At 38.2% G+C, this 17,442-nt stretch overlaps 1 protein-coding gene across 1 annotated transcript in view; it reads right to left on the minus strand.

Annotated features, from left to right (window-relative positions):
- Window positions 1–2,812: 2,812 nt before the first annotated feature.
- The window catches only part of LOC126233427 (uncharacterized), a 511,079-nt gene continuing 496,449 nt past the window's right edge, over window positions 2,813–17,442 (minus strand). The window contains exon 13 of the mRNA XM_049942864.1: window positions 2,813–4,325. Coding sequence (XP_049798821.1) covers window positions 4,106–4,325 — 220 coding nt within the window. The 3' untranslated portion in view covers window positions 2,813–4,105. The remainder of the gene's footprint in view (window positions 4,326–17,442) is intronic.

The following is a 17,442-nucleotide window of genomic DNA, read 5'->3' on the forward strand; positions in this document are numbered from 1 at the left end:
CTTTTCAGAAATCAGGGAATAATGCACTTTCTGGGGTGCCTTGATCTACAGCCTTCAGGTCGTTTTGTAAAAGTAACATAAGAAGAGTTTTGCATGAACGATGTTTTCAGAACCAATGTTTGAGTTCAGACTACAGTACATTTTGAGTGCAGAATATATTCTAAGATCCTGCAACAGATGAATGTCAGTGATGTTGGATGGTAATTGTGTAGGTGTCTTCTATAGACAGGAAAGATATGTTCTTGCAGAGGTTCTTTAAGTAATCATTCTTCCTGCACTCCATACATGAACATAACAGGGAGAAATGTTAATATGTAGTACTATGGAAAGTAACTTCTGCCATTCCCTTTACAGTAGTCTGCAGAGTATGGATGTAGATCTAGATATATGATGATATGTTGTTAAATAATCAGTTGTAAACACAAATTTCAGTGAAATAAAAGTAAATAAAGACAGTCAAAATAATCAAAATATGTATCTTCTCAACAATGTGTAGTGAGGTAGCAGTACTAACACTGTACCCATTGTGTCTTCTTAAAGTGCAGGGGCAAATGTAGCAGTCATTGTGGTCTTCAGTCCTAAGACTGTTTTGATGCAGCTATCCACAGAAGTCTATCCTGTACATGCCTCATCATTTCTGTGTAGCTACTTCTATTTACATACATTGGAACCTGCTTATTATTGTCAAGTCTTGGTTTCCATCTGTCTCCCACCCCCAACTCCTGCACATCCCTCAATAACCAAACTGAGGGTTCTTTGATGCCTCAGAATGTCTCCTATCCTCAAACTTCTTTTTTTCCACAATTTGATTTGATACTTCTTCATTGTGTATCCAGTTTATTCCTCAAATTTTCAACACTCTTCTGCAGCACCACCAACCCAAAATTTCTATTCTGTTCTTGTCTGAACTGTTTATAATACTCATTTCACTTTCGTACAAAACTATATACCATACAAATCCTTTCAGAAAAGTTCCCTAACACTTAAATTTGTATTCAATATTTACAAATTTGTCATTATGAGAAAAGCTTCTCTCGATGTTACTAGTCTGCATTTTATATACTCTCAGTTATTTTGTTGCTCAAATGGCAAATTTCCTCCACTAATCATTTCATAGCAAAATTCCCTTGGTTTGACCTGATTTCTTTTGACTGCATTCCAATGCTCTTGTTTTAATTTATAATCTGTTTCCAAGACACAGTCTATCCAACTGTTCTCCCAAGTCCTTTGCCATCCCTGACATAATTACAATGTAATCATCAAACCCTAATGTTTTTCTTCTCTCTGCCCTTTCTAATTTCTCCTTGGTTTCCTTTACTGCTGACTCAGTGCCTAGATTGAAAAAAGGGGGGATAGACTGCAATTCTGTTCCAGTCCCTTCTCGATCACTGTCTCCCTTTATTGGATTTTGATTCGTATGACTGCAGTCTGATATTAATTTCTCCTTGGTTTCCTTTACTGCTGACTCAGTGCCTAGATTGAAAAAAGGGGGGATAGACTGCAATTCTGTTCCAGTCCCTTCTCGATCGCTGTCTCCCTTTATTGGATTTTGATTCGTATGACTGTAGTCTGATATCTGTACAAGTTATTGACAAACTTATGCCCTCTGTATTTTGTTCCTGTTACCTTCTGAATTTTAGAGAGCGTGTTCCAACCAACATAGTGAAAAGCTTTCTCTACATTTATTAATGATATAATGTATTTCTTCAGATTAGTATTGTGTGTTCCAACACTTCTCCAGAACCCAAAGAGATCTTTCTCAAGGTCAGCTTCCATATGTCTTCCCATTATTCTATAAAAAACTTTTGTTCATATTTTGCAGCCATGCCTCATCGGCCTAATGCCTCTGTAAAATCTACTCTTGCCAGCAACTGCCTGCTTTATAATTATTGCATTCTTCTTGAAGTCTGAATCTACTTCACCTGTCATTCCAGATGGAATAGTTTTGTCATGGCTGATACTCCCAATGATCTCAATAGTTCTGAAGGAATGTTGTTTTAAACTAGGTATTCCAGTAAGATTTCACTCTGCAGCGGAGTGTGCGCTGATATGAAGCTTCCTGGCAGAGACTCAAACTCGGGACCTTTGCCTTTCGTGGGCAAGTGCTCTACCAAGGTTTTAGGTATTCCAGTGTTCAGTCAAAATTTCTTGTAACATCTCATCTTCTTCTACTTCCTCTTCCTGTCGCATAATTTTGTCTTTGTGTGTTATTCCTTTGTAATCTTGATGTATTTGTTTCCCCTTTGAGCCTCCCCTTCTTTGCTTAGTACTGGCTTGTCATTTGAGCTCTTAATATACAGGTGCTTCTCTTTTCTGCAAATTCTCTTTAAATTTCTTATAAGCAGCATCTATCTTTTCTGTAGTTATGCATGCTTCTATAATTTGGTTTTCCCCTATAACTATTCCTGCTTTGCCATATTGCACTTTCTGTCAGTCTTGCTGTTTAAATGCCTGCATTCCATTTTGCATATTTAAATTTTTTTCTTTAATAAATGAAATTCAATATCTCCTATGTTATTCAAGGATACACAGTGGATCATGTAACTGATTCTCTGCTGCCTTTATTATTCTGTCACTTGGAGCTACTCACTTGTCTTCTGTTGCATTCCTTTCCTTGGGTTCAATCATTTGTTTCTTAATGCTCCCTTTAAAATCAGCTAAATACAGAAAAATAGTATCTTCCATTATCATGATGGGCTGCAGCTGCGTATTGTGTGAGATCAAGCTATAATGAGACTAAAATAGGCACAGTGGAAGTGGAGTGAAAAGTTACCTTTTACAGTAATGGAAACAAAATAATACTGAGTACATCTTTCATTTATTATTAAGTTTATTTGTACTACATATAAAATATATAACTGTAAACCAGTAATAAACATTGAGTACTGGTTTCCACATGTTATTAGTCACACATTTAAAACTGACATATTGCCACTACAAGTATTTCACATAATCTCAATAGGTGAAAACTTCCAAACCATCTCTGTCAATTTAAAATAATGAATCTTTAGCTAGCAAACTGACATTATTGCTATTATTGTGATAAAAACAATCTCTACACATTATAACACTAGTACAAAAATAAATTAATTACAAAAGTAATAAGATGATGTAGTTTGCATGTTTGGAGCACTCTATATTGTTAATTTACAAAGCTGTATATTAAAATATATTACAGAGCCTCTTGGAGCTATATAATTGTAACTATTATACAATAATCATGTAACTGCTGCATGTGAAAAACTATTCAGCATTCTTATTTCTTCATTTTGATTTTGCACTCAATGAAAAAGTACATGAAAAATCATTTGATTAATGAATTGATTAAGGATTTTATCTATACATTATGTCAAAGTGATGGAAATTCAGTAATGTGTGGTAGATAATACTGACAAACTACCATGATAAAGGTCATGCAAAATCGATGCTATGTGAATCAGTGTAGTGTTTGTTTTTCATGGAATCACCCTCTGCCATGCACTTCATTTGCTTGGGAGAAAGACCAATAGCTTGCTTTATATATACGAATTAAACTCACAGATGCCATATAATTTTATGTGTTCAACAATTACATTTTATTTCTGATAATCTCCCCATTGTGACTGTTCTAACATACTAGTGATGTAAGTGGAATTGGATGTGATTTTAGTGTTACCTTGAAATGAAATTGTTCCTTTTATTAACTTTGTACCATTGAACAAAATATTTAATACAAAATACATGAAATATTAAAGCCTGTAGCAGACTATAAACTATGGTATGTATTCAAGATGTCTCTGATAACAGTAAATATAAATAAATGCTTTAGTGTGATTTTAAATTAGTTTTAATAATACATATAATACCAAATTTGTATGTGATATTTCTGATAGACAGTCTTTATGTACAAGAAAAATTCTCACCTATGATAGTAAAAGTATTTTATTTATTTTCTTTGCTTTTTGTGTTTATTAAAAAATGTGGTCACTAGAAAACTCTTGAGTCCTCACATATCTCCATATGTCTCTGTACATTGTATTATGTGCAACTATTAGGGCAAAAGTAAATGTTCTGTTTACTAGTTCTGGAACTTACAACACTTTCACTATTAGTCACAGCCGAAGTACTATGGGTCCTCTGGTATATCAATTGGAGGCACATCATCAGACGACCGCTCTTCAAATTCAGAATCTCCAATTGTGGGAGGTGGATCACGTGGACGTATCATCATGGTGACTCTTCTTAGGGAGCGATCTCCAAGCCAGTACTGCCAGATAATGCCTCTGTAAGATGGCCGTGGTTGTCCCGGAGCAAACCAGACACCATTGAGGTTGGCTTCGAAACAACTGAAATTTCAAAGAAAAAATTATTTCCTACACAAGAAGGGATTAACAACAAGAATAAAAAATTTGAGTAAGATGTACCAGTTGTGTATTTTAAGCCAGTAAATTGACAATCTTTCTTCCAGTTATGGGCTACTGAATGGTTCCAGAAAAGCCCAATTTGTAACAATAGTGAAATGACTTTATATTCATGACTGGTGAAGAAGTTAGGGAAATAGAATAAACCTATCATTAAGGTTCTCTGTGTGTTCCTCTTTGTATGTCTGAAACTCCCAATTAAGGGAATAAATTTTCTGATGTACACTGTAAATAAGAAGAACAAATATGACAGTCCTTAAAACTATCATGAAACTCTAGTTAACTCTACAAGTACATTTATAGCTATGTGGGATTGAGTGCTGAGGCGTCAGGTAACCAAATATTCCCTCTCTGGTTCTGTGGGTTTTTTCTAAAGAAACAGTGACTGCTGCACAATACGCCAGAAGCGAATGCGCGAAGCCCTTAATGACTACTGTAACAAACACAATCTTATCTAAAGACCTCTCACACAACTAAAAGAAATTCTTGTTATATGTATGTGGCACCAAAGTGTATATGGTGAATAGTACAGTGAGAAGTTACCCTCTGTCATGCACTTCACAGTGATTTGCAGAATATAGATGTAGGTGTATATTCCTTTTCTCTTGCCACACTATCCTCTTCCAAAAGCAACTAGAACCTCAGACAAGGAGGAGACTGAGGAAATGTATGATGAGATAAAAGAAATTATTCAGATGGTTAAGGGAACCAAAAATTTAATAGTCATGAGGGACTGGAGTTCAATAGTAGGAAAAGGAACAGAAGGAAACATAATAGGGGAATATGAACTGGGAGAATGGAATGAAACAGAAAGTCATCTGGTAGAATTTTGCACTGAGAATAATTTAATCATAGCTAACACATCATTTAAGAATCATGAGAGAAGGTTATATATGTGGAAGAGACCTGGAGACACTGGAAGGTTTCAGATTGACTCTATAATGGTAAGACAGAGATTTAGGAACCAGGTTTTAAATTGTAAGACATTTTCAGTGGCAGATGTGGACTCTGGCCACAATTTACTGGTTATGAACTGCAGATTAAACCTGAAGAAACTGCAAAAAGGCAGGAATTTTAGGAAATGGACCAGGATCAACTGAAAGACCCAGAGATTGTAAAGGGTTTCAGAGAGAGCACTAGGGAACAGTTGACAAGAACAGGGGAAAGGAATGCAATAGAAGAAGAACAGGTTGCTTTGAGTGATGAAATAGTGAAGACAGCTGAGGATCAAGTAGGTAAAATGATGAGGGTTGGGAGAAATCCTTGGGTACCACACGAGATAGTGAATTTAATCAAGGAAAATAGATAATACAAAAATGCAACAAATGATGCAGGCAGTTGGGAATATAAACATCTAAAAATGAGATCAACAGGAAGTGCAAAATGGCTAAGCTGAAATGGCTGGAGGACAAATGTAAGGATGTAGAAGCATATATCACTAGGGGTAAGGTAGATGCCGTCCACAGGAAAACTAAAAGAGACCTTTGGAGAAAAAAGAACCACCTATAAGAATATCAAGAGCTCAGATGGAAAACCAGTCCTAAGCAAAGAAGAAAAAGCAAAAAGGGGGAAGACGTATATAGGGGCACTATACAAGGCAGATGTACTTGCGGACAATGTTATGGAAATGGAAGAGGACACAGAGGAAGAAGAGAAGTGAGGTATGATCCTGTGTGAAGAATTTGTTAAAGCACTGAAAAACTTAAGTCTAAACAAGGCTCTAAGAATAGAAAACATTCTGTTAGAGCTACTGATAGCCTTGAGAGAGCCAGCTATGACAAAACTCTTCCATTTGGTGACCAACTGGTAGAAGCTGACCTTAAGGAAGATCAGTCTGGATTCTGGAGAAATGTAGGAACCCACAAGGCAGTACTGTCCCTACGACTTCTCATAAAAGATAGATTAAGGAAAGGCAAACCTAGATTTACAGCATTTGTAGACTTAGAGAAAACTATTGACATTGTTGACTGAAATACAGTCCATCAAATTCTAAAGGTGGTAGTGGTAAAATACAGGGAGTATAAGGCTATTTACAATTTGCACAGAATGTAGGTGGCAGTTATAAGTGATGAGGGGTATGAAAGAGAAGCAGTGCTTGAGATAGGAGTGAGACAGGGTTGTAGCCTATCCCAGATGTTATTCAATCTGTATATTGAGCAAACAGTAAAAGAAACAAAAGAAAAATTTGGAGAAGAAATGAAAACTTTAAGGTTTACCAATGACATTGTAATTCTGTCAGAGACAGCAAAGGACTTGGAAGAACAGTCCTCCTTTCAAGATACTGCCCTTTCTGTTCAACAAAATGGGCAGTATCTTGAAAGAAGGATATGAGATGAACATCAACAAAAGCAAAACAAGGGTAATGGAATGTAGTCGAATTAAATCAGGTGATGCTGAGGGGATTAGACAGGAAATGAGACACTTAAAGCAGCAAAAGGATTTTGCTATTTGGGAAGCAAAATAACTGATGATGGTCAAAGTAGGAAAGTAGACTGGTGATGCCATGAAAAGAGTTGCTGAAGAATAGAAATTTATTAATACTGAGTATAGATTTAAGTGCCAGGAAGTCCCTTCTGAAAGTATTTGTTTGGAGTGTAGCCATGTATGGAAGTGAAACATGGATGATGAACAGTTTAGACAAGAAGAGAATAGAAGCTTTCAAAATGTGGTGCTACAGAAGAATGCTAAAGATTAGATGCATAGATCAAATAGCTAATGAGGAGGTACTGAATAGAACTGGGGAGAAGAGAAATTTGTCATACAACCTGACTAAAAGAAGGGACCAGTTGGTAGGACACATTCTGGGACATCGGGGGATCACCAATTTGGTACTTGAAGGAAGTGGTGGCGTGGAAGGGGGGGGGGGAGGTAAAAATCATGAAAGAAAACCAAGAGATGGATATATTAAGCAGATTCAGAGGGATGTAGGTTGCAGTAGTTACTCAGAGATGAAGAGGCTTGCATAGAATAGAGTAGCATGGAGAGTTGCATCGAATCAGTCTTTGAACTGAAGAGCACAATGACTACAACAATAAGACCAGTAAACTACTTTTTCATTCATAAATTTATTTTCTTTAAATGCTGTAATCTGCAAGAAAACAGACACATTTATGTTGTCATATAGGTCCTGGGATCAAATAACTGTTATTTCCCAGGCAGCTATGTCATTCGTAATGTGCTACTAGCCAGTTTGCATATGCAAAGAGAAGAAATGATTATCTTCCTTCACACCATCCATGTGTCTTTAATTCATGGTAATTTGTGCAAATTGTTTGGTGATTTTGTTCAGCTACATGTAATCAATACTGAGGGACATGTCCTATCTTTCTCCTTCATGAAAAATACAGAGAGGCTGAATTACTTTCTGATGGATGAATGGCATCACATCATAGCATCTTCTCTATTTATTTCTATAATATCTGCCATTCAAATGGAGAAATTCTATATGAGTGTTGAGTGGTTGGGGGGATGACACCCAAAGTTGATATGGGATCTCACTCTTTGTCATCTAACCTGCCTAGTCTCTACTCTGGACTTGAATGCACCTGAAAAGAGGTAGAATTGCCAACACTCAGTGAGGCTGTTTCTTGGTCAATCCAGGATGTATTGGTGGTCAGTTAGTAGATTTCTCTGGTACATAGTTAGTAATGATGGTGTGAAATCCATGGACTGGTTCGGCTGTCCCTATACTTATGTCCTTAGGGATGAGCTGCAGCTAATCAAGCAAATTGGTGACCAGAGGTCTTCTGTCCACTTTTAATGACACATAAATTTCTTTTGTGACATTGAGTAGCTTTTTGCACTTGACTAGAGCTTCACAATTAAATTGGAATATTGCCAAGAATCATCTCAATGATGATGCAAGAATAGGTGTGTCTTCAGTGGCATGCAATGTTCCAGAGCAATCAATGTTGCATGAACTTGTTGGAGTATCTTCATCAAACTTGAGCTCCAATATTCCACAATCTAACAGTTTGTCATGCCATCAAATAATAACATTAATTTTAGATTATGGCAAAGTTACAAATTCAAAGGGCTGTGTACTGTCATGCATAGTTATTCTCGCAACACAGGATCCTCTTGGTTTGGGGTAACTTTCATTTGTAGCTTTCAAGATTATGGTCTTTGAATCTTCACCTAACAATGATAAACATCCAATTGACAGAAAATTTCACCACAGAATGGACTGGTATCTGGATGGGTTAGCCATCAATGATGCTATTAGTGTAAGTTTCTGACATTTTGGGAACTGTCATCTATGATTTGAAGTCATTCCCAGTGGCTCCCTAAATCAATATGCCAGGAGTAACTCCACTGCGCCCGTGAAAATATTGGAAGTTGCCACAATATAGGCTGACAATAGTCATACAGGGCAGTGTAACTGAGCAAGGAGAAACAGTAGTTAGTGCATTTGACTTGCATACAGGAGGGTGACAGCTAAAATTTATTCTGACCATCCTGATTCAAGTTTTCCCTGATTTCCTAACCTGCTACATTGATTGGCACCTCATTTAGTTTGCTTTGTTTTGACAGATAGGTGAGCAGCAAGAAACTCTGTGTGGCAACTTGAAATGGCTACAGGGTGTTGGAGCTCAACATTGAACACAGTTTGTTCATGAGCCTCATCCAGCGTGTGGGCTATAATCATCTGTGGTCGGCAGGTGTGTGTAGAAGTGTCCTGTTGTCTGATGTCTTGTGGTGTAGTAGCTATTGAACACTCCCCTTCTTTCATTCCACTGGAAAATGGTTATAGCCAGTCACTGATGCTATTCAATCTGGACATTGAGCAAGTACTAAAGGAAACTGAGGATAAATTTGGAGAGGAAATTGAAGTTCAAGGAGAAGAAACAAAAAATTTGAGGTTTACAATGACATTGTAATTCAGTAAGAGCCAGGAAAGACTTGGAAAAGCAGGTGAATGGAATGGACAAACTTGAAAGTAGTTTATACGATGAATGTCAACAAGTGTAAAACCAGGTAATGTAATGATTAAATCAGGTGCTGCTAAAGGAATTATGCTATCTGATAGAGACAATGAAGCAGCACCCAGAAGGGACGAAGGAAACAAAATGAAACTTCATGGGTTGATAGAATATGTGATGTTCTTTCTATGATTACAAAGTTGAATCAATTTTCAAAGTAATGGGAGTGTGAGCCCACTTATCAGTATGTAGGTGTAGATGATGTTGCACCCCCTCTGGTCTGGATGTGTGCACTGATTTGGTTGGTAAAGGATGTCATAAAGCCACTGTATTGTCTCTTGAGGCAAGCTGGCCCACAACTGTTGTAACTAGTCGTTAATATCCTGTGTTCCTGGGACTGGACTGGCCTCCAGGCTGGGCCCACACACATTCCTCTGGGGACACATATAGGGTCTTGTTGGCCAAGGAGTACCTCAACATCAGGCAGACAGGTCATAGAGAGATATGCCAGATATAGATGAGTGCTGTTCTGTTAAAGAATTTTGTCTCAATTATTTATCATCCATGTTTCACTTCCATACATGGCTACACTCCAGACAAATATCTTCAGAAAAGACATCCTAGGACTTAAGTCTATATTTGATGTTAACAAGTTTCTCTTCTTCAGAAATGCTTTTCTTGCAATTGCCACTGTACATTTTATACCCTCCCTAATTCAGCCATCATCAGTTATTTTCCTGCCCAAATAGCAAAACTTTTTTACTACTTTAAATGTCTTGTTTCCTAAGCTAATCTCTTATCATCATCTGATTTCATTCATTAAGATTCCATGTTTTACTTCTTCACGTCGTTTGCTGTGTCTGACAGAATTACATCATTGGCAAACCTCAAAGTTTTAATTTCTTCTCTCTGAATTTTAACTCCTACTCCAAATTTCTCTTTGGTTTACTATATTGCTTGTTCAGTGTACAGATTGAACAACATAGGGGATAAGCTATAACTCTGTCTCACTCCCTTCCTTTCAGACCCTTTGTCTCATATAACTGCCATCTAGTTTTTGTGCAAATTGTAAATAGCCTCTCGCTCCCTGTATTTTATACCTGTTTCCTTCAGAATTTCAAAGTGAGTACTGTCAAATCATTCTATAAGTCTACAGATGCTATAAATGTAGGTTTGTCTTTTCCTAACCTATCTTCTAAGATAAGTCATCTGGTCAGAATTGCCTAACATGTCTCTACATTTCTCTGAAATCCAAACCGATCTTCCCTGAGGACAGCTTCTACCAGTTTTTCCATTTTTCTGTAAAGAATTCCTGTTAGTATTTTGTAACCATGACTTATTAAACTGATAGTTCAGTAATTGTCACACCTGTCAGCAACTGCTTTCTTTGAAATTGGAATTATTACATTGTTATTGCAGTCTGAGGATATTTCGCCTGTCTCATTTGTCTTGTGTGCCAGATGGAAGAGTTTTGTCATGACTGGCTCTCACAATCCTATCAGTAGTCCTGATGGAATATTGTCTGTCCCTAGGGCCCTGTTTTCACTTAGATATTCCAAAACTCTGTCAAATTCTTCTCGCAGTATCATACCTCCCTTCTGATCTATGTCTATGTCCACTTCCTTTTCTATAATATTACCTTCAAGTTCATTTCCCTTATATAGACCCTCTATACACTGCTTCCACCTTTCAGCTTTTCCTTCTTTGCTTAGCACTGGTTTTCCATCTGAGCTCTTGATATTCATATAGCAGCTTCTCTTTTCCCAAAGACATCTTTAATTTTTGTGTGTGTGTTATCTATCTTTCCCCTAGTGAAATGTGCTTCTAAATCTTTACCTTTGTCCTCTAGCCATTCCTGCTTAGCCATTTTGCAAGACCTGTCAGTTTCATTTTTTAGACATTTGTATTCCCTTTCAACTGTTTCATTTGATACATTTTTAAATTTTCTCCTTTTATCAGTTAAATTCAATATGTCTTGTGTTATCCAAGGATTTATACTAGACCTTGTCTTTTAACCTCTGCTCCCTTCACTATTTCATCTCTTAATACTAGCCACTTGTCTTTTACTGTTTGTGTTTCCCCTTCTCTAGTCAACTGTTGCCTAATGCTCCTCTGAAACTCTCAACAACCTCTGGTTCTTTCAATTTATCCAGTTCCTGTCCCTTTAATTTCCTACCTTTTGTAATTCTTCAGTTTTAACCTATAGTTCATAACCAAGAAACTGTGATCAAAATCCACTTCTGCCCCTGGAAATGTCTTACAATTTAACATCTGGTTCCTAAAATCTGTCTAACCATTATATAATCAATCTGAAACATTCCTGTGTGTCCAAGTCTCTTCTGCATATATAACCTTATTTTATGACTCTTAAACAAAGTGCTAGCAATGACTAAATTATGCTCTGTGAAAAATTCTACCAGGTGGGGTCCTCTTTTTTTCCTTTTCCCCAGTCCCTATTCACCAACCATTTTTCCTTCTCTTCCTTTTCATACTATCAATTCTAGTCCCTCATCTCAATTAAATTTTCATCTTCTTTTTTAGTTAGATTACATCATGGTCAAACGGAGGTACAGAAATCAAATACTGGATTGTAAGGTGTACCCAGGGGCAGATATAGACTCAGATCACAATTAGTTGTGATGAAGAGTAGGCTGAAGTTTAAAAGATTAGTCAGGAATAATAAATACACAATGAATTGGGAAACAGAAGCACCAGGGAAAGAAGAGATATGCTTGAAGTTCTCTACGGATGTAGATACTGCAATAAGGAACAGCTCAGTACACAATACAGTTGAAGAGGAATAAATATCTCTAAAAAGGGTTATCACAGAAGTTGTAAAGAAAATCATAGGTGCAAAGAAGGTAACTCGAAAGAAACAGAAGAAATACTTCAGTTGATCGATGAAAGAAAGAAGTACAAAAATCTTCAGGGAAATTCAGGAATACAGAAGTATGGGTCGTTGAGGAATGAAATAAATAGAAAATGCAGGGAAGCTGACGAAATGGCTGCATGAAAACTGTGAAGAAATCGCAAAAGAAATGACTGTCGGAAGGACTGAACCACCATACAGTAAAGTCAAAACAACCTTCGTTGAGATTATAAGCAAGGGTGGTACATTAAGAGTGCAACGGGTAGTCCACTGTTAAATGATGAGGAGAGAGCGGGTAACTGGAAAGAGTACATTGTCTCTATGAGGGGGAAGATTTGTCTGATGTGATAGAAGAAGAACCAGAAGTCAGTATGGAAGAGATAGGAGATCTAGTAGAAGAAACAGAATTTAAAAGAAGTTTGGAAGACTTATCACATAAGGCAGAAGGGCTAGTAACATTCCATCAGAGTTTCTAAAACCATTTCGGGAAGTGGCAACAAAACGACTATTCACGTTGGTGTATAGAATGTATGAGTCTGACAATATACCATCTGACTTTCGCTAAAAAATCATCCACACAATTCGGAAGACTGGAATAGCTGGAAAGTGCGAGAACTATCGCACAATCAACTTAACAGCTCATGCATCCAAGTTACTCACTAGAATAATATACAGAAGAGTGGAAAATAAATTTGAGGATGTGTTAGATAACGATCGGTTTGGATTTAGGAAAGGTGAAGGGACCAGAGATGCAATTCTGTCATTGCGGTTGACAATGGAAGCAAGAATAAAGAAAAATCAAGACAAGTTCATAGGATTTGTTAACTTAGAAAAAGCGTTCGTCAATGTCAAATGGTGCAAGATGTTCGAAATTCTGAGGAAAATAGATGTAAGCTATAGGGAGAGATGGGTAATATACAACACGTACAAGCGCCAAGAGGGAATAATAAAGAGCGGAAGGCCAAGAAAGAAGTCCCCATACTGTTCAGTTTATACATCGAAGAAGTAATGATGGAAATAAAGGAAAGGTTCAGGAGTGCAATTAAAATTGAAGGTGAAGGGATATCAGTTATGCGATTCCCGGATGACATTGCTGTGCTCAGTGAAAGTGAAGAAGAATTTCATGATCTGCTGAGTGGGGTGAACAGTCTAATGAGTAGAGAATATGGATTAAGAGTAAATCGAAGAAAGACGGAAGTAATGAGAAGTTTCAGAAATGAGAATAGTGAGAAACTTAACACCAGGATTAATGGTCACGATGTAGATTTAGTTAAGGAGTGCTACTATGTAGGCATCAAAATAACCAATGGCGAACGGAGCAAGGAGGACGTAAAAAGCAGACTAGCTCTGGAAAAAAGGGCATTCCTGGCCAAGAGAAGTCTAATAGTATGAAACATAGGACTTAATTTGAGAAAGTAATTTCTGAGACTGTACGTTTGGAGCACAGCATTTTATGGCAGTGAAACAGAATCGAAGCATTTGAGATGTGGTGCTACAGACTAATGTGGAAAATTAGGTGGGCCGATATGGAATGAGGAGGTTTTGCGCAGAATAAGGGACAAGAATAAGGGACAGGATGATCGGACATCTTTTAAGACTTCAGAGAATAACTTCCATGGTACTAGAAGGAGCTATATAGGGTAAGAACTATAGAGGAAGAGACTGGAATACATCCTGCAAATAACTGATGACGTAGGTTGCAAGTGCTACCCTGAGATGAAGAGGTTGGAACAGGAGAGGAATTCGTGGTGGGCCGCGTCAAACCAGCCCATCACATCTGCCAGTTTCCGCCCCATTCATACAAACTAATATCCAATCACGAATATAGTCAACTGATCCCTCCGCTATCCCCCGGACTGTTGGATCTCCAGGAAAAGCTCTCATCGGAGACTCTTCAGTGACATGTTGAACAGTCTGCTTTATAGCACGACAGTCACAATTGGTGAAGTTATTTTCTTCAGTCTGTGCAAAGAGTCTACACACCTTCCAGTGTTGGTGCCTAGTCGGTTAAGAAACGACCAGATTTTGCATGGCAGTTCAGAACCAGGTAGCTTGGTCGATACGCACGGAATCTTCAGTTGCTCTGCCGTATCGTTGATACGCCAAGCGATTGTAACGTTTTGTCTCATCACTGCGTGCTCCGGAGTCCACTTTAAATTGTAGTCCCTCTATAACTGGCTGGATAAGTCGTGCCATCGTCACTAGCAAAGCACTGCAGAGTTCAGACCAACCTTGTGGTCTTGATGCGTAATTAGAGTGGAAGATGAAAATCAAGACTTTAAAGTACTTTCTCCAAGTAATAACTTGGATGTCCTTCATAGCCGATTTGTTGTAAGCATCTTCAGCTGCACATGAAACACGAAAGACATCATGGTTCCATACGTTTAACATGACTTCATATAATCTAGCAAAAACTGACCAAGTCACCCCCAGGTCACGCAACCACAGTGTGTGCTGCAGATGGTGGATGTTTAGGATACTAGCAGATGGGTTCCAATGGCTCTGAGCACTATGGGACTTAACTGCTGTGGTCATCAGTCCCCTAGAACTTAGAACTACTTAAACCTAACTAACCTAAGGACATCACACACATCCATGCCCGAGGCAGGATTCGAACCTGCGACCGTAGCGGTCGCGTGGTTCCAGACTGTAGCGCCTAGAACCGCTCGGCCACTTCGCCGGCCTAGCAGATGGGTATTATGATGAAGTGACATGGTGGTGCATGTACACTGTCCTCTGAAACCCGGAAATATCCTATATAGTTAATTTTGTAGTCGTGAATACGTGAATCTGTTGTATACAGTGGAACGATTAAACTGGTGTTTCTCTGTAGGACATTATGTCGCATTTATGTTGTAGTGCGACTGACCACTTTGCTAACTGCACCGTCCACAATGTTTTCAAAGTGCGTTGTCAATGTCTGTATTATCAAATTATTTGTATAACGCCGCAGGAAAAGGCTGCTTCAAAACCAAGTAATGTCTTTATACGACATAAGTTTGTCGACTAATAATGACGTTGCCTTCTGTCAGATAAGACGACCAGTGGCTAAAAAAATTACAGATTTGCATACAATGCAGCAATGAGAAGCATTAACTACGTGATATAATCGAACGAGCATTTCAATTACTTATTCAGAACGATAAAAGGCTTTAATTTATTGCAGACATCCCAACGTCTGACATATCTTTGATGAAGAGTCACAGTTAACTCCCGGCCGTGCTTACAGTCACACAAGCATTTCGTAAGCAACAAGCAACCATCTCGTAATATTGTGTGTGCAGCACTGCAGAGTAGATTTTTTTTTTTTTAATGATAAAGGGGGAGGGTCAAAAGTAGAAACTAACAGTTCAACAACTTTTAAAAACAGAATTAGTCGCTAAGAGCGCCTCATTCGCCTTCATGAATGAAATAAATCACTGTTGCTGTTGTGAGAAATTGCATGTTCCAATGATTAACGAATGACACTTTCTTGCTCTATTGACGTCTTCTGTTTATACGAAATAGTTAATAACAAATTTATTGCGAGTTAGAGTACGTGAGGGCTAACTGAAAAGTTCCTAGCCTGGCACAGATACAGCACTGATTATAATTTAATTTTGTTTTCGTCGTTTTGGTACAAGTAGCGTAAAAGCTTCTGTCAACTGTTAACTTGACCTTCTCACAAATGTCGTTTACACAGCTTCTTAAATTAATTATATTGCGTTAGTACCCATCCAGTGGATAAACTGGAATACTGTGCCGCATCATATTATGATTTTGTAAGGTTTACGACGCACTGATCGAAAGCTGGTAAAGGCTTATGAAAAGTATACACTTCTAATTTCACACGCTTCCGAAGCTGATGTCGCTAACGCACACCTGTGCGGTAGTGCTTGGTTCGGAACTAAGCCCGTTCGGATCCTGATATTGGAAGAAATTTTCACCACCAGCATCTGGCCGTCAAGGGAAAGAGATGTGATGGCGTAAATTTTCCGATACGCAGACTTTGGCTCAGTGTCCTGGATCGAACTCCAAATCTCTCCACAGTGTCACTCTCGGACTGGGGGCATGTGTGTCTGTTATCAGTGATTTACCGGAATCACTGCTCCTTGACTCTAATATTTAATAGTTCGTCAACGTCACCATCATTACTGTTTTCAGCTATTCGACACCACTGCTGAATAAAATAGTGTTCTGCACTTTTCACTGCTTTAAAGGCTTTAGTGCTCTTTAACAATAACTAGTCCCGCTTTCTTTCTAATGTGATCTATGATCTCGCTCTTTTGTTATCTCTTGCAATGCAGGAAAGAACTTCTTGATTAATTCATTGGGTATATTGTATCACCCCTTTCTATTTTATTTTCATTAGAGTTACAATTACATATACCACTGTAGTCCGTTCCCTGATCTATTTTCGTTGTTCTTCTATAGGGTGGTCCATTGATAGTGACCGGACTAAATATCTCACGAAATAAGCATCAAATGAAAAAACTACAAAGAGCGAAACTCGTCTAGCTTCAAGGGGGAAACCAGATGGCGCCATGGTTGGCCCGCTAGATGGCGGATATCAACTGCCTCTTTTTTAAATAGGAACCCCCATTTTTATTACATATTCGTGTAGTACGTAAAGAAATATGAATGTTTTAGTTGGACCACTTTTTCGCTTTGTGATAGATGGCGCTGTAATAATCACAAATGTACATGGTATCACGTAACATTCCGCCAGTGCGGACGGTATTTGCTTCGTGATACATTACCCGTGTTAAAATGGACCGTTCACATTTGCGAAAAAGGTCGATATCGTGTTGATGTATGGCTATTGTGATCAAAATACCCAACTGGCGTGTGCTATGTATACTGCTCGGTATCCTGGACGACATCATCCAAGTGTCCGGACCGTTCGCCAGATAGTTATGTTATTTAAGGAAACAGGAAGTGTTCAGCCACATGTGAAACGTCAGCCACGACTTGCAACAAATGATGATGCCCAAGTAGGTGTTTTAGCTGTTGTCGCGGCTAATCCGAACATTAGTAGCAGACAAATTGCGCGAGAATCGGGAATCTAAAAAACGTCGGTGTTGAGAATGCTTCATCAACATCGATTGCACCCGTACCATATTGCTATGCACCAGGAATTGCATGGCGACGACTTTGTACGTCGTGTACAGTTCTGCCACTGGGCACAAGAGAAATGATGGCACGATAACAGATTTTTTGCACGCGTTCTATTTAGCGACGAAGCGTCATTCACCAACAGCGGTAACGTAAA

This window comes from Schistocerca nitens, chromosome 1, assembly GCF_023898315.1.
Source record: "Schistocerca nitens isolate TAMUIC-IGC-003100 chromosome 1, iqSchNite1.1, whole genome shotgun sequence".
Classification (NCBI taxonomy): Eukaryota; Metazoa; Arthropoda; class Insecta; order Orthoptera; family Acrididae; genus Schistocerca; species Schistocerca nitens.